This window comes from Phycodurus eques, chromosome 11 (genome assembly GCF_024500275.1).
Source record: "Phycodurus eques isolate BA_2022a chromosome 11, UOR_Pequ_1.1, whole genome shotgun sequence".
NCBI lineage: Eukaryota > Metazoa > Chordata > Actinopteri > Syngnathiformes > Syngnathidae > Phycodurus > Phycodurus eques.
In genome coordinates, this window is record NC_084535.1 from 28,766,929 (window position 1) to 28,786,162 (window position 19,234).

At 45.3% G+C, this 19,234-nt stretch overlaps 1 protein-coding gene across 4 annotated transcripts; it reads right to left on the minus strand.

Moving 5' to 3' along the window:
* Positions 1 to 2,337: 2,337 nt before the first annotated feature.
* degs1 (delta(4)-desaturase, sphingolipid 1) lies at positions 2,338 to 17,867 on the minus strand. 4 transcript variants are annotated; one of them, XR_009769458.1, is made up of 4 exons: positions 16,491 to 16,694; positions 11,373 to 12,115; positions 10,467 to 10,786; positions 3,488 to 3,575 (listed from the first exon to the last, which is right to left on the minus strand). XR_009769458.1 is itself a non-coding variant. In XM_061690215.1 (3 exons), exons 2-3 carry the CDS (start codon positions 12,087 to 12,089, stop codon positions 3,429 to 3,431), a joined length of 864 nt encoding a protein of 287 aa, XP_061546199.1. In that variant the 5' UTR covers positions 12,090 to 12,115; positions 17,520 to 17,867; the 3' UTR covers positions 2,338 to 3,428. The 4 variants fall into 4 exon arrangements, 3 of the variants coding, with proteins under 3 accessions (XP_061546199.1, XP_061546197.1, XP_061546198.1); XM_061690215.1 differs by lacking the exons at positions 10,467 to 10,786; positions 16,491 to 16,694 and adding an exon at positions 17,520 to 17,867 and having other exon boundaries at positions 2,338 to 3,575; XM_061690213.1 differs by lacking the exon at positions 10,467 to 10,786 and having other exon boundaries at positions 2,338 to 3,575; positions 16,491 to 16,693.
* Positions 17,868 to 19,234: the final 1,367 nt, after the last annotated feature.

Sequence of the window (19,234 nt, forward strand, 5' to 3'; positions counted from 1 at the left end):
GGGCAGCTGTGGCGAAGGATGCCTCCTGAAGTCCACGATCATCTCTACAGTCTTGAGCGTGTTCAGCTCCAGGTTGCGTCGGCCGCACCGCAGCTCCGGCCGCTCCGCTTCCTGTCGATATGCAGATATGCAGTCACCGTCCTTGATGAGGCCGATGACAGCGGTGTCATCTGCAAACTTCAGGAGTTTGACAGTCGGGTTCGCTGAGGTGCAGTCGTTCGTGTAGAGAGAGAAGAGCAGCGGAGAGAGGACACGACCTTGGGGCGCCCCGGTGCTGATGCTGCGTGTGGAATCCCCTGTCAGAAGGAGTTTCAACTCCCACCTCCGACAGACCTTTGCTCATGTTCCGAGCGAGGCGGGGAACATCGAGTCCGAGTGGATCATGTTCCGCGCCTCCATTGCTGAGGCGGCCGACCGGAGCTGTGGCCGTAAGGTGGTCGGTGCCTGTCGTGGCGGCAATCCCCGAACCCGTTGGTGGACACCAACGGTGAGGGATGCCGTCAAGCTGAAGAAGAAGTCCTATCGGGCTTTTTTTGGCCTGTGGGACTCCTGAGGCAGCTGATGGGTACCGGCTGGCCAAGCGGAATGCAACTTTGGTGGTCGCTGAAGCAAAAACTCGGGCATGGGAGGAGTTCGGTGAGGCCATGGAGAAAGACTTCCGGACGGCTTCGAGGAAATTCTGGTCCACCAGCCGACGTCTCAGGAGGGGAAAGCAGTGCACCGTCAACACTGTGTATAGTGGGGATGGGGCGCTGCTGACCTCGACTCGGGACGTTGTGAGTCGGTGGGGGGAATACTTCGAAGACCTCCTCAATTCCACCGACACGCCTTCCCATGAGGAAGCAGAGTGTGGGTTCTCTGAGGCGGGCTCTCCTATCTCTGGGGTTGAAGTGGTTAAAAAGCTCCTCGGAGACAAGGCCCCGGGGTGGATGAGAGTTCCTAAAGGCTCTGGATGTTGTGGGGCTGTCCTGCTTGACACGCCTCTGCAACATCACGTGGACATCGAGGACAGTGCCTCTGGATTGGCAGACTGGGGTGGTGGTCCCCCTTTTTAAGAAGGGGGACTGGAGGGTGTGTTCCAACTACAGGGGGATCACACTCCTCAGCCTACCTGGTAAGGTCTATTCAGGGGTGCTGGAGAGGAGGGTCCGTCGGGAAGTTGAATCCCAGATTCAGGAGGAGCAGTGTGGTTTTCGTCCTGGCCGTGGAACAGTGGACCAGCTCTACACCCTTGGCAGGGTCCTCGAGGTTGCGTGGGAGTCTGCCCGACCAGTCTACATGTGTTTTGTGGACTTGGAGAAGGCGTTTATCCGTGTCCCTCGGGTGGTCCTGTGAGGGGTGCTTCAGGAGTATGGGGTACCGAACCCCCTGATACGGGCTGTTCGGTCCCTGTACGACCGGAGTCAGAGTTTGGTCCGCATATCCGGCAGTAAGTCGGACTCCGCCAAGGCTGCCCTTTGTCACCGATTCTGTTCATAACTTTTATGAACAGAATTTCTAGACGCAGACGAGGCGTAGAGGGGGTCCGGTTTGGTGGCCTCAGTATTGCAGATGATGTGGTTCTGTTGGCTTCATCAAGCCGTGACCTCCAACTCTCACTGGAGCAGTTCGCAGCAGAGTGTGAAGCGGCTAGGATGAGAATCAGCACCTCCAAATCTGAGACCCTGGTCCTCAGTCGGAAAAGGGTGGCGTGCCGTCTCCAGGTCGGGGATGAGATCCTGCCCCAAGTGGAGGAGTTCAAGTATCTTGGGGTCTTGTTCACAAGTGAGGGAATAATGGAACGGGAAATCGACAGGCGGATCGGTGCAGCGTCTGCAGTGATGCGGACTTGGTATCGGTCCGTTGTGGTAAAGAAGGAGCTAAGCCGAAAGGCGGAGCTCTCAATTTATCGGTCGATCTACGTTCCCACCCTCACTTATGGTCGCGAGCGGTGGGTCTTGACCGAAAGAACGAGATCCCGGATACAAGCGGCCGAAATGAGTTTCCTCCGCAGGGTGTCCGGGCTCTCCCTTAGAGAGAGGGCGAGAAGCTCGGTCATCCGGGAGCATCTCAGAGTCGAGCCGTTACTCCTTCACATCGAGAGGAGCCAGATGAGGTGGCTGAGGGCATCTGATTCGGACGCCTCCCCGATGAGGTGTTCCGGGCACGTCCCACCGGGAGAAGACCCGGGGACGACCCAGGACACGCCGGAGAGACTTCGTCCTTCGGCTGGCCCGGGAACGCTTCGGGATCCCCCCGGAAGAGCCGGATGAAGCGGCCGGGGAGAGGGAAGTCTGGGCGTCCCTGCTAAAGCTACTGCCCCCGCGACCCGACCTCGGATAAGCGGTAGAAAACGGATGGATGAATATGCACATTTTATTCTTATTGTTATTACATACAGACAGTCTCAGCCTTTTCCGTTTGGTCAAAATTAAGCATTGCCATTTCTGATCATGAACATCTTTTCCTTTCAGCTTGTACATTTTATTGAAAACACTTGAATATGTCACCAACCCTTCTCCAAAAACAAAGATGCATTTAACTTTACCACTTCATCTCAAGTGATTACTTTACTGTCATTCGTGCATTTGATATGGAAACAAAAATACTGTAAAATGTTGCAGTACATAAAATGTTAGAAGTCTTAAAAGCTGTAGCTGTTTAAAAAAGGCAGAGAAATGAACTGAACTGATGTTATGAAGACCATGGCTGATTTTAATTTTTTTTTTATCCATACAGGACCACCAATGTCGTTGAAAAATACACATTTTAAAGTGAATTGTATTTTATTAATGTGACAGGTCTCTTCAAGTTCCTTTGAATGATTCTGACTCACAAGATAGCAAACCGGTCTTGTATTTTCATGGGTTCTTCTGGCGTCAGCCGTCACTGACAACCTCATTCATCCTTTTGTCACCACACCATAAAAGTGTTTGACATTCCAATGAAGCGAGGGTGAGGGCAGTGTGCCATTTCTTCCCCTTTTGTCGACCGTTGGAGAGTGCATCGTTTTCTTAAAAAAAAAAAAAAAAACTTTCCATGTTGTGATTCAAGTGTAGATTAGTAACTTTCCCAATCGCTGATGGATTCAGTGAATATCCTCCTGCTGATTTTTCTAAGTGTCAGCAGAGAGCAGAAGGCGATAAAAAGGCACACTGACAATGAACAAGTGAGTTATACCTTTTTCTTTCATCATAAAGTCAGATTTCAAAAGGCTTCCTGCAACCAAATGATTTCCTGTCTTGATTTCAGTAAAAGCAACAAAACAAAATATGATATCTACATAAACCCATACCAGGCACAGTCAACACTGCCCCATACAAATCTCAAAATGATTAATTGGGCTCGCAGACCTTGATGACTAAATATTTTCTTGTGAATTCAAAGAACAAATCAATATTTTCAATGTTAATACCAAGACGTTTGTTCCAGAGAAGCGCTCGTTGAAATTACTCCAGTTTGACATCCCCTTTCAGCTTCCTCTTGATTCGTGAGTATGGGCTTAATGTGTCGTCCATGATGAAGTCGTACAGGACCTTCACCCACGACGTATACTGCGGAAGGTCATCGTAATACTCTGCTGCTATTTTCTTCACCTGCAAAATAGGAATAGAGTGAATGAGAAGTCGTCGTGCTGGCCACCGTGTACGAGCCCAAATTGGACGTTTTCACGTGAACCCGTTCAATTCTCAGTGAACGCGGTGCGACTCACCCGTGGCTCAATTCAATGGGTGAATTTGAACTTGTTGTGGCCCCACTTTCATGGGTTTTGTATTGAAGAAATTTGAATCAAGAAAGCTCATTTACAATCAACTACTGGCTGCAGTACTTTCTCATATGCCACAGAAATGAGATAGAAAAAAATATTTATTCTGCCAAGAAACTCAAGGTTTGCTCACACATCGTAACGGACGCCACCCGGCAACCCCAATCTCGCGCTGTTCCGCATCCCCGTCTCACGATTCTTGTGCTTAATTTAGAAGGAAACGATGAGTTGGAAGCGGCGCTTGCGTCACTATCGTACAAACTGCTCGAAGTGCTGGAGGCCTGCATCTTTTTGCACAATTGTCAAAAAATGAATAAATCCATTTTTTTAAATGTGTCCCGGCACCACCAGATAACGATTAACCCCTTATTGCTCAGTGACTGTTATTTGTCAATGTCTTTCTGTCTCCAAAGTGTTCTCTGTCAATTGACCGTCTGTTGTCGTACTCGAGCGGCTCCGACGACCGGAGACAAATTCCTCGTGTTTTTGGGACATACTTTGCAAATAAAGATGATTCTGATTCTAAATTACAGCGTTATAAATCAATATGTTTTATATATATATATGTATATATATGAGGGCCACCACGTCATATTTTTACAAGTTTAACTTGAGGCGAAATGACGACAACACTTTTCAATCAGTCTCTTATCGGAAGGTGGTTACACTTTAAAACTGAGTTCTAGACTTTCCAGAGGTTTCGTTCCAAACCCAGTCACACAAAATTTTGAGTTGATGTTGGTCGCCCACTGCAGGTCCTGAGAGATTGTAATTCCCAGGAACTCGAAGGTCTCGACGGTTGACACAAGGCAGCCGGACAACGTGAGGGGCAGCTGTGGCGAAGGATGCCTCCTGAAGTCCACGATCATCTCTACAGTCTTGAGCGTGTTCAGCTCCAGGTTGCGTCGGCCGCACCGCAGCTCCGGCCGCTCCGCTTCCTGTCGATATGCAGACTCGTCACCGTCCTTGATGAGGCCGATGACAGCGGTGTCATCTGCAAACTTCAGGAGTTTGACAGTCGGGTGCGCTGAGGTGCAGTCGTTCGTGTGGAGAGAGGACACGACCATGGGGCGCCCCAGTGCTGATGCTGCGTGCGGATGAGGTGGCCTCCCCCAGCCTGACCTGCTGTGTCCTGCCCGTCAGAAAGCTGTAAATCCACTGGCAGATGGCAGGTCAGACGCTGAGCTGGAGAAGCTTGCTTGAAAGGAGTTCAGGGATGATGGTGTTGAACGCTGAGCTGAAGTCCACGAACAGGATCCTCGCGTAGGTCCCTGGACTGTCGAGGTGTTTCTCGGATGAAGTGCAGTCCCATGTTGACTGCATCATCCGCAGACCTGTTCGCTTGGTAGACAAACTGCAGGGGGTCCAGCAGGGGACGATCGAAGGAGTTCATGACCACAGACGTCAAAGCGACAGGCCTGTAGTCATTTAGACCTGAGATTGCAGGTTTCTTGGGGACTGGAATGATGGTGGAGCGTTTGAAACAGGATGGAACTTCGCACAGTTCCAGAGATCTATTGAATATCTGTGTGAAGACTGGAGCGAGCTGGTCCGCGCAGACTTTGAGGCAGGACGGGGACACATGGTCTGGGCCTGCCGCTTTGTTAATCTTCTGTTGTTTGAAGATGCGTCTCACATCCTGTTCATGGATGGTTAACGCAGAAGTCAGAGGTGCGGTTTTGGTCGCGGGTGCGGCCGGGTGGGTGTGTGGAGTGAAACTGTCCTTTTCAAATCTGCAGTAGAAGGTATTCAAGTCGTTGGCTAGTGTGCTATTGTTCTCAGCTTGGATTCGACCAAAGCTGCCTTCCGCTTGGCCATCAGCTGTCTCAGGAACACAACAGGCCAAAAAGTCCTGATAGGACTCCTTCTTCAGCTTGAAGGCATCCCTCACCGTTGATGTCCACCAACGGGTTCGGGGCTTGCGACCACGACAGGCACCGACCACCTTACGGCCACAGCTTTGGTCGGCCCACCTCAGCAATGGCGGCCGCGTAACATGGTCCACTCGGACTCAATGTCCCCCAGAAAAGTTCTGTCGGAGGTGGGAGTTGAAATTCCTTCTGACGGGGGACTCTGCCAGGTCGGACCAGCATTTTCGCCCACCACCGCAGCCAACTCACCAGCAGCTGGTGATCAGTTGACAGGCCCCTCTCTTCACCTGAGTGTCCAAGACATACGCCCCCAAGTCCAATGACACAACCACAAAGTTGATCATCAAACTGCAACCTAAGGTGTCCTGATGCCAAGTGCACGTGTGGACAACCTTATTCTTGAACGTGAGATCGCAGATCGCAAAGGTCCCTGCCTTCGGCCACCGCCCAGCTCGCCTCCAGAGGGGGGGCCCGGTGACCTGCGTCCCGGAAAACGAGATCCCATATTTTTGGCGCTAAGGAACAAACAATAGTCAGGACCCATTATCCCACCCGAAGGTTGAGGGAGGCTTCCCTCTCGTCCATTGGGGTGAACGCCAATGTACAGGCGCCAAGGCGGGGCTAATAAGTATACCCACAACTGCTTGGTGCCTCTGGGTAACTCCAAAGTGGAAGAGAGTCCAACCCCTCTCAGGAGGACTGGTACCAGAGCCCAAGACGTGTGGAGGCGAGCCCGACTATATCTCGTCGGAACTTCTCCACCTCACACACCAGCTTGGCCTCCTTCCACACCAGAGGTGACATTCCAAAGACCCTCGAGCCAGCTTCTGTTGCCGGGGATCGGATCGCCAAGGTCCCTGCCTTCGGCCACCGCCCGGCTCGCACTGCACTCGACCCCTATGGCCCCTCCCATAGGTGGTGAGCCCATGGGAAGACAACTTGCGCAGTGTTTGTTAATTCTCGGTTCTTATTTTTTCCATGTATGTTTTGTGTGCAGCATTCTCTATTTTAACTTTGGAATTAAAAACAAATCTTAACATGATGAGTATATGTTGTCAATTTCTAGGTTTACAAGCTTTCCGATGATACGAACCTTCAGGATATCGGGAATAAAGTGCCGTGCCAAAGTATTAGCCCCCTTCTCAAATTCTTATATTTTAGCAGTTTCCCTACTTTTGTTTTCAGATCATCAAACAAATGTAAATAGACAAATAGAGAACTTAAAATGCTGTCTTTAAATGGGGATTTCATTGATTAAAAAACAAGAATAATAATAAGTTACCTGGCCCTGTGTGAAAAAGTAATGGCCCCTAAAATGAAATCAAGCGTTTTCTCTCATGAGCAATGAGTCTTTCACATCTCTGTGGAGATATTTTGGTCCCGTCTTCCTTGCAGAATGTTTGAATTCAGCAAAAATGTTGGGTTTTCGAGCATGAACGGCCTTAAGGTCATGCCGTTGCATTTCAATCGGATTCAAGTCTGGACGTTAACTCGGCCGCTCCAAAACCTCAATTTAGATTTTTAAGCTATTCAGAAGTTAACTTGCAAGTTGTCCAGTTCCTGAAGGAGCTACGCAGTCCAAGACCATCACACTACCACCACGTTTGGCTGTTGGCATGTTTTTTTTTTTTTTTGAAATGCTGTGCTACATTTGCGCCAGATATAACGACACACACACACACACCTTCCTAAAAGCTCTACTTTCATCTCCTATCCTCCCAAAGGTCTTGGGAATCATTCAATGTTGTTTTCCCCCCAAAAGTAAGAGGAGCCTTCCTTTTTGGTCAGCAGTGGTATTCACCTCGGAACTCTGTCACGGATGCCATTTTTACCCCCGTCTCTTCCCTTATTGTTGTCATGAACACCGACCTTAGCTGAAGCAAGCGAGGCTGCAGTTCTTCAGAAGTTGTCCTGAGTTCCTTTGTAGCCTCCTGGATGAGTCGTTGCTGTTCTCTTGGGGGAATCTTTGGAGGTCGGCCACTACTGGGAAGTTTCACCACCGTTCCATGTTTTCTCCATGTGAGGATAATTGCTCTCCCTATGGTTTTTTGGGGATCCTAAAGCTTTAGCAATGGCTTTTGTAACCCACTCGAGACTTATAGATGACTTGATTACATTATTTATCAACAGTTCTGGAATTTCTTAGGATCGTGTTATTTTGTGGCAACTTTTTTTAGATCTTTTGTCTGACTTGATTTTGTCGGGAAAGTTTCTGTTTCAGTGATTTCTTGATTGAACAGGTCGGGAGGTAATCAGGCTTGGGTGTGATCAGCGAAAATTAACCAAAAATTGTGTTTGGCCACGATTAATTCATGATTTAACAAGGGGGGGAATTACTTTTTCCACATCGGGCCAAGTAACTTTGAATCGTTTCTCTCCCCCTTGATTAATCAAATCACCATTTAGAAAAAGAAGAAGAATCACCTCTTATTGAAATTTGTTCTGTGCATTTTAGCCATCACAGTGAACACATACACATGTTCGTGGAATACACTGGAGCAGGGGGAAGCATTTCGGGATATCTGTGTCTTGTGTTGGCGGATGGTCCGGTCGGGGTCTTGAACCCAGGTCCCCCACGGTGGGAGGCGATGATCTTAACCGTCGGGCCACGGCTGCAGCTCGTTTATCTTTAGCCTTTTAAGTTTAAGTTCACTTGGGTTACGTTTGTTTGCTGACTTTAAACATGTAAGTGGGGAAACTATGCAAAAACAGAAGACTTTGAGAAAGGGGCCAATACTTTTCCACAGCACCGTATGTCTTACAATGCCATGTCTCGCAAATTTCCACCACGCATTGGCTGAGATGCGTTCAACGGATGCCCCTTTTATAGAGGAAAACAGGGTTTATCCAGATTGGAGTACTCTTGAGCAAGAGCACGTTAGGATTAATTCTGAATTAAGTCATTTAGTAGACTTTACACCGATCTGATCGGCCTTATCGGTATCTGCCGATATTTCGCATGTTATGCTGATCGGCTTTAATGTCATAATTTGCCGATCCGATCAATGCTACGCAAAAGACTTTTTACTCCGCGTCGCCATCGTGCACAGTATATTTGAATCCAAAAGCCTTGCGGCGTCTTTTGATGTAGCACTGTAAATATCTGACGGCCAATGAAGTTATGAAAAAATAATAATAATAATATGTCGGCGGTGTGGGACAGACAACACGCAATGCCCGGCCGGATCAGACTACGAGACAAATTTGCTCTTTGTCAGACTACTGCAATGAAATCTTGTATTCGATACCACCGCATCCCGTTTTTTACGATCACTGGGCTTAATCTTGTCAACTCAAATGCGACCGAATACACTCGTTACCGTGGCGACGACAACAAGAGCGGATCGCGCCGACTGTATTATAAGAAAATTGGGAAAGACGTCTGTTGGTGGTCACCAGTGCTCACAAGAGTACGTTCGTTTAAGGCTTGCTTGTGGTATGTTCCCGTACTTTTAATACGATACCAGCTCACAAGCAGGCAACAAAGCGTTGTGTAGCTTAGGAAGCTAGTGCTAGCATTAACGGTTGTAAGCAAAAATGCAGGCGTTCTGTCGAATCATGCTACAAGGTTTTGGTGTGTGTGATTTAATTACTGTAAGTTAGTAATCATTATTTCTGTCATGTTGGTTTGACCTGACTGATTAGAATCCACGACCTGACTGGAGCAGTGATTTCCAACCTTTATGGAGACAAGGCACATATTTCACAATTTAAAAATCTCACGGCTCACCAACAAACAAAAATGTGCATACATTAATTACTGTATGGACTTCCTGCCATCTAATAGAAGACCATTCATTTGTTCTCTGTCACTATGCCTGACGAGCATAAATAGATGGACAAAGATACATTATTGTAAATATAATTTTTGGAGCAATTAAGTACACTGATCGGATCGGTGATCGGCCCCAAAAATCCTGATCGTATAAAGCCTATCATTTAGTGCCAAAGACGTATTAATATGGTTTCATAAACCCATCCATTCAGTGCCAAAGACATGTTAATACATTTTCAGTCTTATTTTAATTGTATTTTTCCCATGAGCCCCCAGAAAGTCACAGAAGCGGTAAAAACTCGCTAACGTCCATAGACTGAGCAGTTACGACAGTGACCGTTTTTTTATCATGCAGAAATAAGCACGACGGTTTGTCCTATGATACTACTTGTTTCCAAATCATGCATCGATAGCTCGATGAATTGGATAGTTATATTTTTTGTCGTTCTTCCATTTATAGACAGTCTTGCACAAATATATAATTTTCAGACAATGTGAAAAGTAGATTTGTTTTTTTACCTTATTTCACGATAGCAACAACAAATATTTTGTGGTAAATATAAGCGGCACAGAAAATGGACAGATAATTGTACACATATTTCTATAAATTGTAGTTGGTGCATCCAGATGCACCAAAACCTGTTTGCAAGAAAGGTGATAAAAATTATTTTTCTCCAATTCACACTGCAGCAATAATTTGTTTCATTTTGATGCTAATTGTTTATTTTTTATCATTCACAGGAAGGGGGTGCACCAAGCAGTGGTGGGGTTGTCTGCTGACTGGGAACCCACAAAAGTCCCATTCACGACAACTCCTGAGGGCCGCCGCGGACCTGGACTCTGACCAGCCAGCAGACTTCCGGGAGCTGCTTCTACACATTGTGATCTAAACAAACTGCTCTGGGGTTTTTTTTTTTGAATCACAAACCAGCACATCAACAACCGGTAGGAGAGTTCCCTGGCATGTTCTGAGCGATGCGTTTTGACAGACGCCTTTTAGCTGCCGTGTCTCCGTCCAGAAATATTTTACTTTTTAGTTTAAAATGGTTACTTCAACAAAGATCCCGCACCGTACCTCGGCCACGGGTAGAATCCCGGGGCTGTTTAGCGCTCATCGTTGGCGCCGTGAATCCTCACGCACCGGACCAAGCTGTCGCCTTTCCAGCTAGCCTGCTGGGACTTAGCCTCCTGGCTACCTAGCCACTCTAGCTTCACGCTGTGTTGCATCAACTTTCTCCCATTAAAATCTGCCGCCGTGCTGTCGTCTGCCTCTTCTGCGATGGCTCCTTTTCCGAATCAGTGGTGGCGCTTCCATGCAGGTCATTGGCGAGAGAGGCTAAACGCAACGCTCCTTCAGCGCAGAGCTTTTTGATTTCTCTCTTTTTAAACAAGGTGCTTCCATGGTATCCATGCAGGTCATTGGAGAGAGAGAGAGAGAGAGAGAGAGAGGCTAAATGCAAGCCTCCTTCAGGGGATCTCAGTGAAGCGATCATGCGTTCACCACCCAGAAGCGATGCACACAGGCAACATGGCAGCATTGCAGCGCTTGTCAGAATAAAGTAAGAAATATTTTATTCTACGACTAGTTTTGATTTGAATGTGAAAATTCTGACTCAAGACTTGTTCCGTCATTGGAATTTGCTAATTCATCCAAAACCCCACTAAATCTAAAATTTTTTTAAAAGTTTTGCAATCTCAACTCTTAGTGGCAAACAGGGATTCGCAGAGTATAAATACTTTTTGTGCTCCCAATGTTGTCATCTATAAAGGAAAATAGGGAGTTTTTGTCTTCAGCAGCTTTCTGACACATTTTACATGAGAAAATGCAATCATTTCAATAAAATCATCAATAAAAGACCCCCACATGATGATTTTACTGTCGTTATAGGAGCTCAGGTGCACTTTGTGGGGGCTTGGCTGCCTTTGGCTATGACATAACTCAATGAAGTGATGATGAATGAGATCTTTCGGGTATACGAACCATAGGTAGCCTCCGTCCCGGAATGCTGGGGAAGTCATGGTGCTCATTGTGATACCCTACATTGAAGGTGAGCAGATTGAGGGAGCCGTAGTAGGAGTAGGTTTCGTGACCCTTGAGGAACATGTAGTGTTCGGCTATAAAGTGACCGGAGATGGGGTGTAAACCCATACCCAGCATGGAGCCAGCCAGCATGTACACCACAGGTTTGACGCCCCACGCCCAAAAGAGCAGAATGTCAAAGGTGAGTTGAACAAAAACATTAGTCAGCTCCAAATGAGTTATGGGTTTGGGGTTGATACAAAGAGGTCGGATGGCGTAGAAAAGAGGCTGCAGAATAATCCAGATGAACTTGCGGAAACGTGTACAGAAGAACCAGCCTTCAAAATCAGTTGGGATGTCTACATCGACACCATCTCCTCCAAGGTAGCGGTGATGGTCTAAGTGATAGCGTTTGAATGAGGCAGAATAGGGTAAGCCAATAGGGAGGTTGGCAAACATTGCAAAGTATCGGTTCCACATAGCTTTGTTGTTTCCAAAAGCCGTATTGTGGGAGATCTCATGGATAGCAAGTGTCATTGAATGGTTGATACAGCTCCCGAAGGCATAAGTCCAAAACAAAACCCATTTCCAGTCCATATCTTTGATGAAATAAAAAGCTAAAAATTGTATGGCCACCATGATGCACACAATCCATTTCAGCCTGAGGTCAGGACCCATCAGAGACTTGATTTGTGGATATTTCACTGTGAGAGGAAAAAGAAAAAACAAAGTTATACTCAGAAAATATACCTTCATAAAAAAATCAACTTTGAAAAAACAAAATTCCTGAGCTCATAGGATCTTATTTTGATTTCCGAAAACAGTGAAGTTGGGGAGACAAACGCCTTTTTACAAATTATAGACCTATTTCGATTGTCCCACAGTTCTCCAAAAATCTGGAAAACGTTTCCAATATCAGGTTTGATCATTTCAGAGAAAAGCATAACTTAGTCACCAATGATAACATGGACTTAGGAGCAGCCGATCAACAGCACAAGCGCTTATTGAATTGGTGGACGAAACCACGTGCAGAAAAACATCTTTCAACCTTTTGATGTGATTTTGCTCTGCACTGGTGCAGCGAGCTTTTTTTCTTGGGTGCACCAGCATCAAAATTAGGTGCACCCAAATTTTCGACCGCATCACATTCCACCCTCGACTTTTACCAGTTCACTTGGGGTGGGGGGGGGACATCAATTTAAAAAAATGAATGAAACAGACTCAGGATCTGTTCAGAAAAAATCCACTGAAACAAATAAACATTTGGCACAGAGCAATATAGCTTCATGATTGCCTTAACATACAATATACCGCCAATCGAGCTTCTAGTCGGTGAAGAAAAAGCGTAAGGAACAACAGCATCTTTTTGCACAACAGTCCCCCCAGAAATTTTTTGAAATATAAATTGTACCGGCATTACCAGATTACTGCAACTTTTTATTGCTCAGCGTTACAGCGTCCGCCTCACAGTTCTGAGGACCGGGGTTCAATCCCTGGCCCCACTTGTGGGGATTTTGCATGTTCTCCCCGTGCCTGCGTGGCTTTTCTCCGGGCACTCCGGTTTCCTCCCACATCCCAAAAACATGCACGGTAGGTTGATTGACAACTCTAAATTGTCCGTAGGTGTGAATGGTTGTTTGTTTGTATGTGCCCTGCGATTGGCCGGCAACCGGTTCAGGGCGTACCCCGCCTCCTGCCCGATGACAGCTGGGATAGGCTCCGGCACGCCCGCGACCCGAGTGAGGAGAAGCGGCTCAGAAAACGGATGGATAGATAGTTCACATTACAATGTATATGTTGCCAGTACTGATTTTACTTTTCCATTTCGTCCATCTTGCAGGAACTAAAGACCCGCGAGTCGAAGGTCTTTTAGGATTGCGACGAAGAAAAGTCGTTTTTTTTTTTTTTTACACTTGCAAAACACATCATCAATAAAAAGTATTCTCTCGTAATCGTATGTATTTTTGAAAACTTACAGGTTATACATCCAGCAGACGTTCGACTCCCATTCCAATACGCATTGCAGACAAAAAAGGTAAGCGAAAGCTTTTTTTTTCCTCCACGTCCCACGACAACAATTTCAACAATTCATTTTTATTAGACTTTACACCGATTTTATCGGCCTTATCGGTATCGGCCGATAATTAGCATTTTATGCTGATCGGCTTTAATGTCATAATTCGCCGATCCGATCAATGTCCGCAAAAGACATTTACTCCGCGTCGCCGTCGTTCACAGTATATTTGAATCCAAAAGCTAGTTTATTTTTCGCCTTGTCGCGTGTCTTTTGCCGTAGTCCTGTAAATAGCTGACGGCCAATAAAGTTATTAAAAAAAACAAAAAAACATCGGCGGTGTGGAACACGTAATGCCCGGATCAAATTAGACAAAATTTGCTCTTTCAATATTGCACTATCACAGACTACTGCAATAAAATCTTGTATTCTGACACCACGCCTCCCGTTTTTTACGATCATTGGGCTTTATCTTTAACAAGTGCGACCGGATACACTCGTTACCGTGGCGACGACAACGCCGAATATATGAGGAGGACAAAATAGGGAAAAACGTGTATTGGTGGTCACCGGTGCTCAGGAGGTTCGTTTAAGGCTCGCTTGAGGTACGTTCACGTATACTTTGAATACGATACGGCTCACAAGCAGGCAACAAAAACGTTATGTAGCCTAGCAAGAGAGTGGCAGCACGAACGGTTGGACGTCAACATTCCGCCGTTCTGTCGAATCATGCTTTAAAGCTTGGGTGTGGGTGAAGTCATTTAATTAAAAATAAAGTATTGAGTAAGTTAGCACCCATTATTTCTGTCATGTCATATTGGTTTGACCTGACTGATGAGAATCCACGATCTGACTCGAGCAGTGATTTCCAACCTTTAGTGAGCCAAGGCACATAGTTTACAATTGAAAAATCTCACGGCACACCAACACACGAAAATGTCACAAAAAGTGGATACATTAATGACTGTATTTACTTCCTGCCATCTAGTAGAAGACCATTCATTTGTTCTGTCTGTCGCTATGCCTTACTGGCATAAATAGAGGAACAAAGACACATTATTTCTTGTAAATATATTGTTTTGAGCAATTAAGTATCTACAGTAAATGAACAGGTCATTTAAATAGACACATTCCTCCATCTTGTGACCGGTTTTTGTAAACTCGCTGATCGGACCCAAAAATCCTGATCGTGTAAAGCCTCATTTTTTATCGTAATAGTTATATTTCTAAACTGCACAGGTTGTGCTTTGAGCAGAAGTAGGGACTGGTTTCAAGGAGAAGGACAACCACACAAGATCCCATTCCCTGCCACCATGAGGATAAAACTTTATGCACAAGGTAATCAAAACCTGGACTATTGAGCAAAACAGAAGAGGAGGAGAATTTGGAGGGGAAAAGGTGCAAGTGTGGGAGGCCCATTTGTTTATGCATTTTTATCTCATGGAAATTGTGTACATAGTTATATTTGTGAATAAATTATTTTTCTGTCAAAAGTACGTTTGTTTGAGATTTTCACAAAAGAAAACAAATATTGGTGTCAAAGTCATTGTTCTGCTTGATGTGTCTGATTTTTTTCTTCCAGAAACAGGATTTGGCTGAAAGTAGCTTATATTTGACTGCTGATGACAAAAGAACGGTATAAGCTAGAGAAACAAGCTTTTTTTCTGAGCTTTCATTTGGTGGTTTTGGGATTTACATCGTCATAGTACATAATATTCTACGGGGGTTGTAATTGTTCGAAAATGCCCGGCAGTCTCGGGCTTCCCTGTTCAGGAAACGGCTGGCAGCGAATGAGTTAAAAAGATGAGAGAGGCCTGCAATTTTCGTCATTGGTATACCTCACCTATGGGACAAAATTCCAGAACGGCACAGCCTGATTTTTAAGAAATGATGAGCAAATTATGGTGGACAATAAGTATTTGATCAACTATAAACAAGCAAGATTTCTGGCTCTCACAGACCTGGAACTTCTTCTTTAAGAGGCTCCTCTGTCCTCCACTCGTTACCTGTATTGATGGCAGGTCATGGTTTGAACCCGTTATCAGTATAAAAGACACTTGTCTACAACCTCAAACAGTCACACTCCAAACTGACCAAAGACCATAGAGCTGTCAAAGGACACCAGAAACAACATTAGTAGACCTGCACCAGGCTGGGAAGACTGAATCTGCAAGAGGTAAGCAGGTTGGTGTGAAGAAATCAACTGTGGGAGCAATTATTAGAAAATAATCGGCCGGCTCTTCGAACAACGCAAACTCAAACTCGCAGACATTCCGACAGCTTCTTCCCTCTTGCCATTAACTTCCGATTCAATTGGAACATTCTACCAATTGTGTCTTGAGATCGGAGTCACATCCCTGTGGAACCAATTATACACGATTTGTGCACTCCCTATGTGTTGTTGACCAATACCGGCCCACTCGTGCGCTGGAGAAGTATCGGTGCCATTTGCACAATTATCGGTACCACAATTGACATTGTTCCTCTTCTTGTTCCTGTTCGATCCTTTGCTTTCGATGCTTGGCCACTCCGAATTTGTTGTCCTTTCCACTGAACTTGAAAAACATGCATCGCATATTCGAGCAACGGAAACTGAGGAATGCGTCGCCAATACCGGACATTGCAGACCCCGTTTTTTGGGGGGATTTTATTTTATTTCTCCTATAGTATCCTATTTGAACCAGGGCCAAATGTACTGCGATCATATTAAAGGCAACCTCCGTCTAGTTTTCGATGAACACTTCGGCCTAACACGCTCGTGCATGTTTTCCCAACATTGTCATTGTGGCGTTATTTCGAGAGCGAAGTATGCTTTGGGGCGGTACTGGATCTGGATGGGAAAAGTTGAAAAACGCACCGGTGGGTGTCCATTCGTCGACTTCGCTTCTGCGACGACGACGACGACGTACGCGGCAACGATCTTGAACCTTCGCTAACGTATGGAGGCAACGTTGCTCAAATGCTCAAGTCGACGTGAAGCGATGAACACGACTCGCAATCTTACGCAGGCACCTCGGCAACGTGAAAAGCTTCCACTTTCTTCGAACTTGGCTAAGTTGGCTCACCAAGGATCTCTTTCCTCCGGTCAGCATGCGGCTGGTCGGTATAAACCCATTCGTAGTCCTCGCGGGTGACGCGATTCCCCATCTTCGAGGAAATGGCTTGAAAGAATTTCCCGTGAAACACACGTTACAATGAAGTCTCCGGCGTTAGAAAATGGTGGTCGTCGTCGTCCTCCTCCTCTTCCTTTCCCACCCCGCCCTTATGACGTCACAGCGGCGGGCCTATGACTCACAAGTCATCACAGGGAATGGTTCGAAAACGAATCTTTCTATGAACGTACTGAACGGAATCATTCATTCCTTCAGCTTCCATTCTGCTTCTCCTCTCGCGGGTCGCGGGCGTGCCGGAGGCGGGGTGCACCCTGAACTGGTCGCCAGCCAATCGCAAGTTCCTGAAATCCGAATTTGTTCCGCTGAGCTTGGTCGGCGCGGTGAGCGGTAACGGAGCTGCTGCAGCGTTCTGTCACTCATTTGTGAATCTGTGACCAAGGAGCAGCCAGCGTCTACGAACGGCTCATCAGAATCAGAATGGGAATCATCGTTATTGATGAATTGACTGTCTGTCAGTCGATTGACAGAGAACGCTTTGGAGACAGAAAGACGTTGACGGAAAAAATAAATAAAGGGTTTGCTCGTTATCTGGTTATTTTTTTTAATTTTTTTTTTGACAATTGTGCAAAAAGATGCAGAGTGCTCTCACACTTGGAGCACTTCGAATGACTAATCTCGCGATCGTTCGGTGCAAAGGCCGCCGAGACTTTAAGCAAGTGAATGCAGTCGAGTCAGTCGAGCGCCCCGCACTCTGTCTACTGCAATTAGTATTGTTTCATATTATCACGGTAATCATGATTTGCAATTCCGTTGTAGTCCGAGATCAAAACGTGTTTGTCGAGTGTTCTTTTCTTATTGGTTGCATTTCAGTGCGAACAAAACTCATTTAACAAGCAGACATTTACACTTGCACTTTGTTCGTTGAAACAATCGATTAAAACTCAGGAGATGTAAGAATAGGAACATGTATGATGTGGTCACCTTCTTTCTGCCCCGAATAAGAAGTGGCGAAAACCGACGAAGAAGAAGAACGCGCACGAAGACGTGCTTGTGCCCAACGGCGGCGGCACTGATGGCTGATGACAGAAAAAGAAACAACAAGCAAAAATTAACATTGAGCTAAAACTGCACCAAAGGTCAAACTAGCAACTTTACATCACAACGAATTGGGACCAAATTCACGTAAATGTTGTCTCACAGTATCACAAACCCGAACCATACGTGAAGGAATTAATGTTTTATCGCATTTGGTTGCATGCATTCCAAAAAAAAGATCGAATTAAATTCCAAAATAAATCAATCAGTGTTGCCGTGTGAAGTTGGTTTTCGTGCCAAAATGCTGAGTTCCGGTGCGTAACCCTTCAAAGTCAAAGGCTACAAGCTTAAAACGGGAAGTCAAGTTACAACTTGCACATATCAGCCATTTGACGTGATAAAACAGTCCCAAATACCGATTTTAACGATGCTATATTGAACTTTTCGCTGAAACATTCATTCATGAATATGAAGTCAATTGGGTGAGTTCCACGCATTGCATTTTAGCTCACAGGTTTGATAGTGATACTGGTTATAAAGAGTCAAATGTTCATATTCGTCTAAGAAAATGGATGTTCATAATTTGGACACCCTTTATTTCAACCATCCAAACCTTTTGCGGCGATAGTGGCAAGACCCGGACAAATACTGGACGCCGTATTTGCTGTTAAAACCATTCCAGCATGAAATACAGGGAGCTTTGCGACGTCCATTCACCACCACATCAATGTATTTGACCTGAAAGAGCCACGTGACTAAAAACAAAGTCCAAATAAATCAAAAGTATTTGTTTGGGTGTTGTTTAAGAAAAAAACATGTATTTCTTTGAGCTACCCTATTCTTTGTTGGGAAATGCGGTTTTTTTTTTGTTCTTTTTTGGGTGTTTTCAAGCTGTATTGGGGGGGGAGGGGGGAAATAAAAAAATATCCCAATTTTGAGTTGTCACCATGTACTTTTGAAGTTAATGATGAGTTCACAAATGTGTTGATTTGTATCAGCCTCCTCAGAGGTCCAATATGACTGCGAAACCGTACAATTGTTTCATTGACTTCGCATATACACAACAAATCGGTCCATTTATTGACTTGCCTCACCACTAGAGGGCAGTACAGCCCCACACATCATACATGACAGACACAACACTGACCGTTCTTGCTCAGACAAAAATAAGACAAGAAAATCGAATAAAAGTCATCAAAAGAAGGATACGTTCAGATAAAAGAAAACCGTACAAAAACAACAACAACAACAAAAATAAACCTTTTTTTTTAAAAAGTTACAAATATTTTCCAAAAAATAAGTCGGTTTTTTTGTTTTTTTTGGAAAAAAGATAAGCAAAAAAAAACCCCCCAAAAAACCAGACAAACAAATCTAACAAAAGCCTTACTGAATGGATCTTCCTTATTTGGGTTCGATTGCATTATTTCAAGTTATCTACTTATGCATGTATATATTTAGTTATATATTATTTTGTCATCATGAACATGTTGGTTCAATAATTTTAGATAATATTGGAATTCAAACAAGTACATTAGATGAGGCTGAAACCAAACCGATTTGATGACAGCACAAACCACATCAATAAATAATTCAAATATCAATAATTCAGTTCGGGTCAACTATTATGACTTGTATAACCAAGGCAAACTCATCGTGTATTA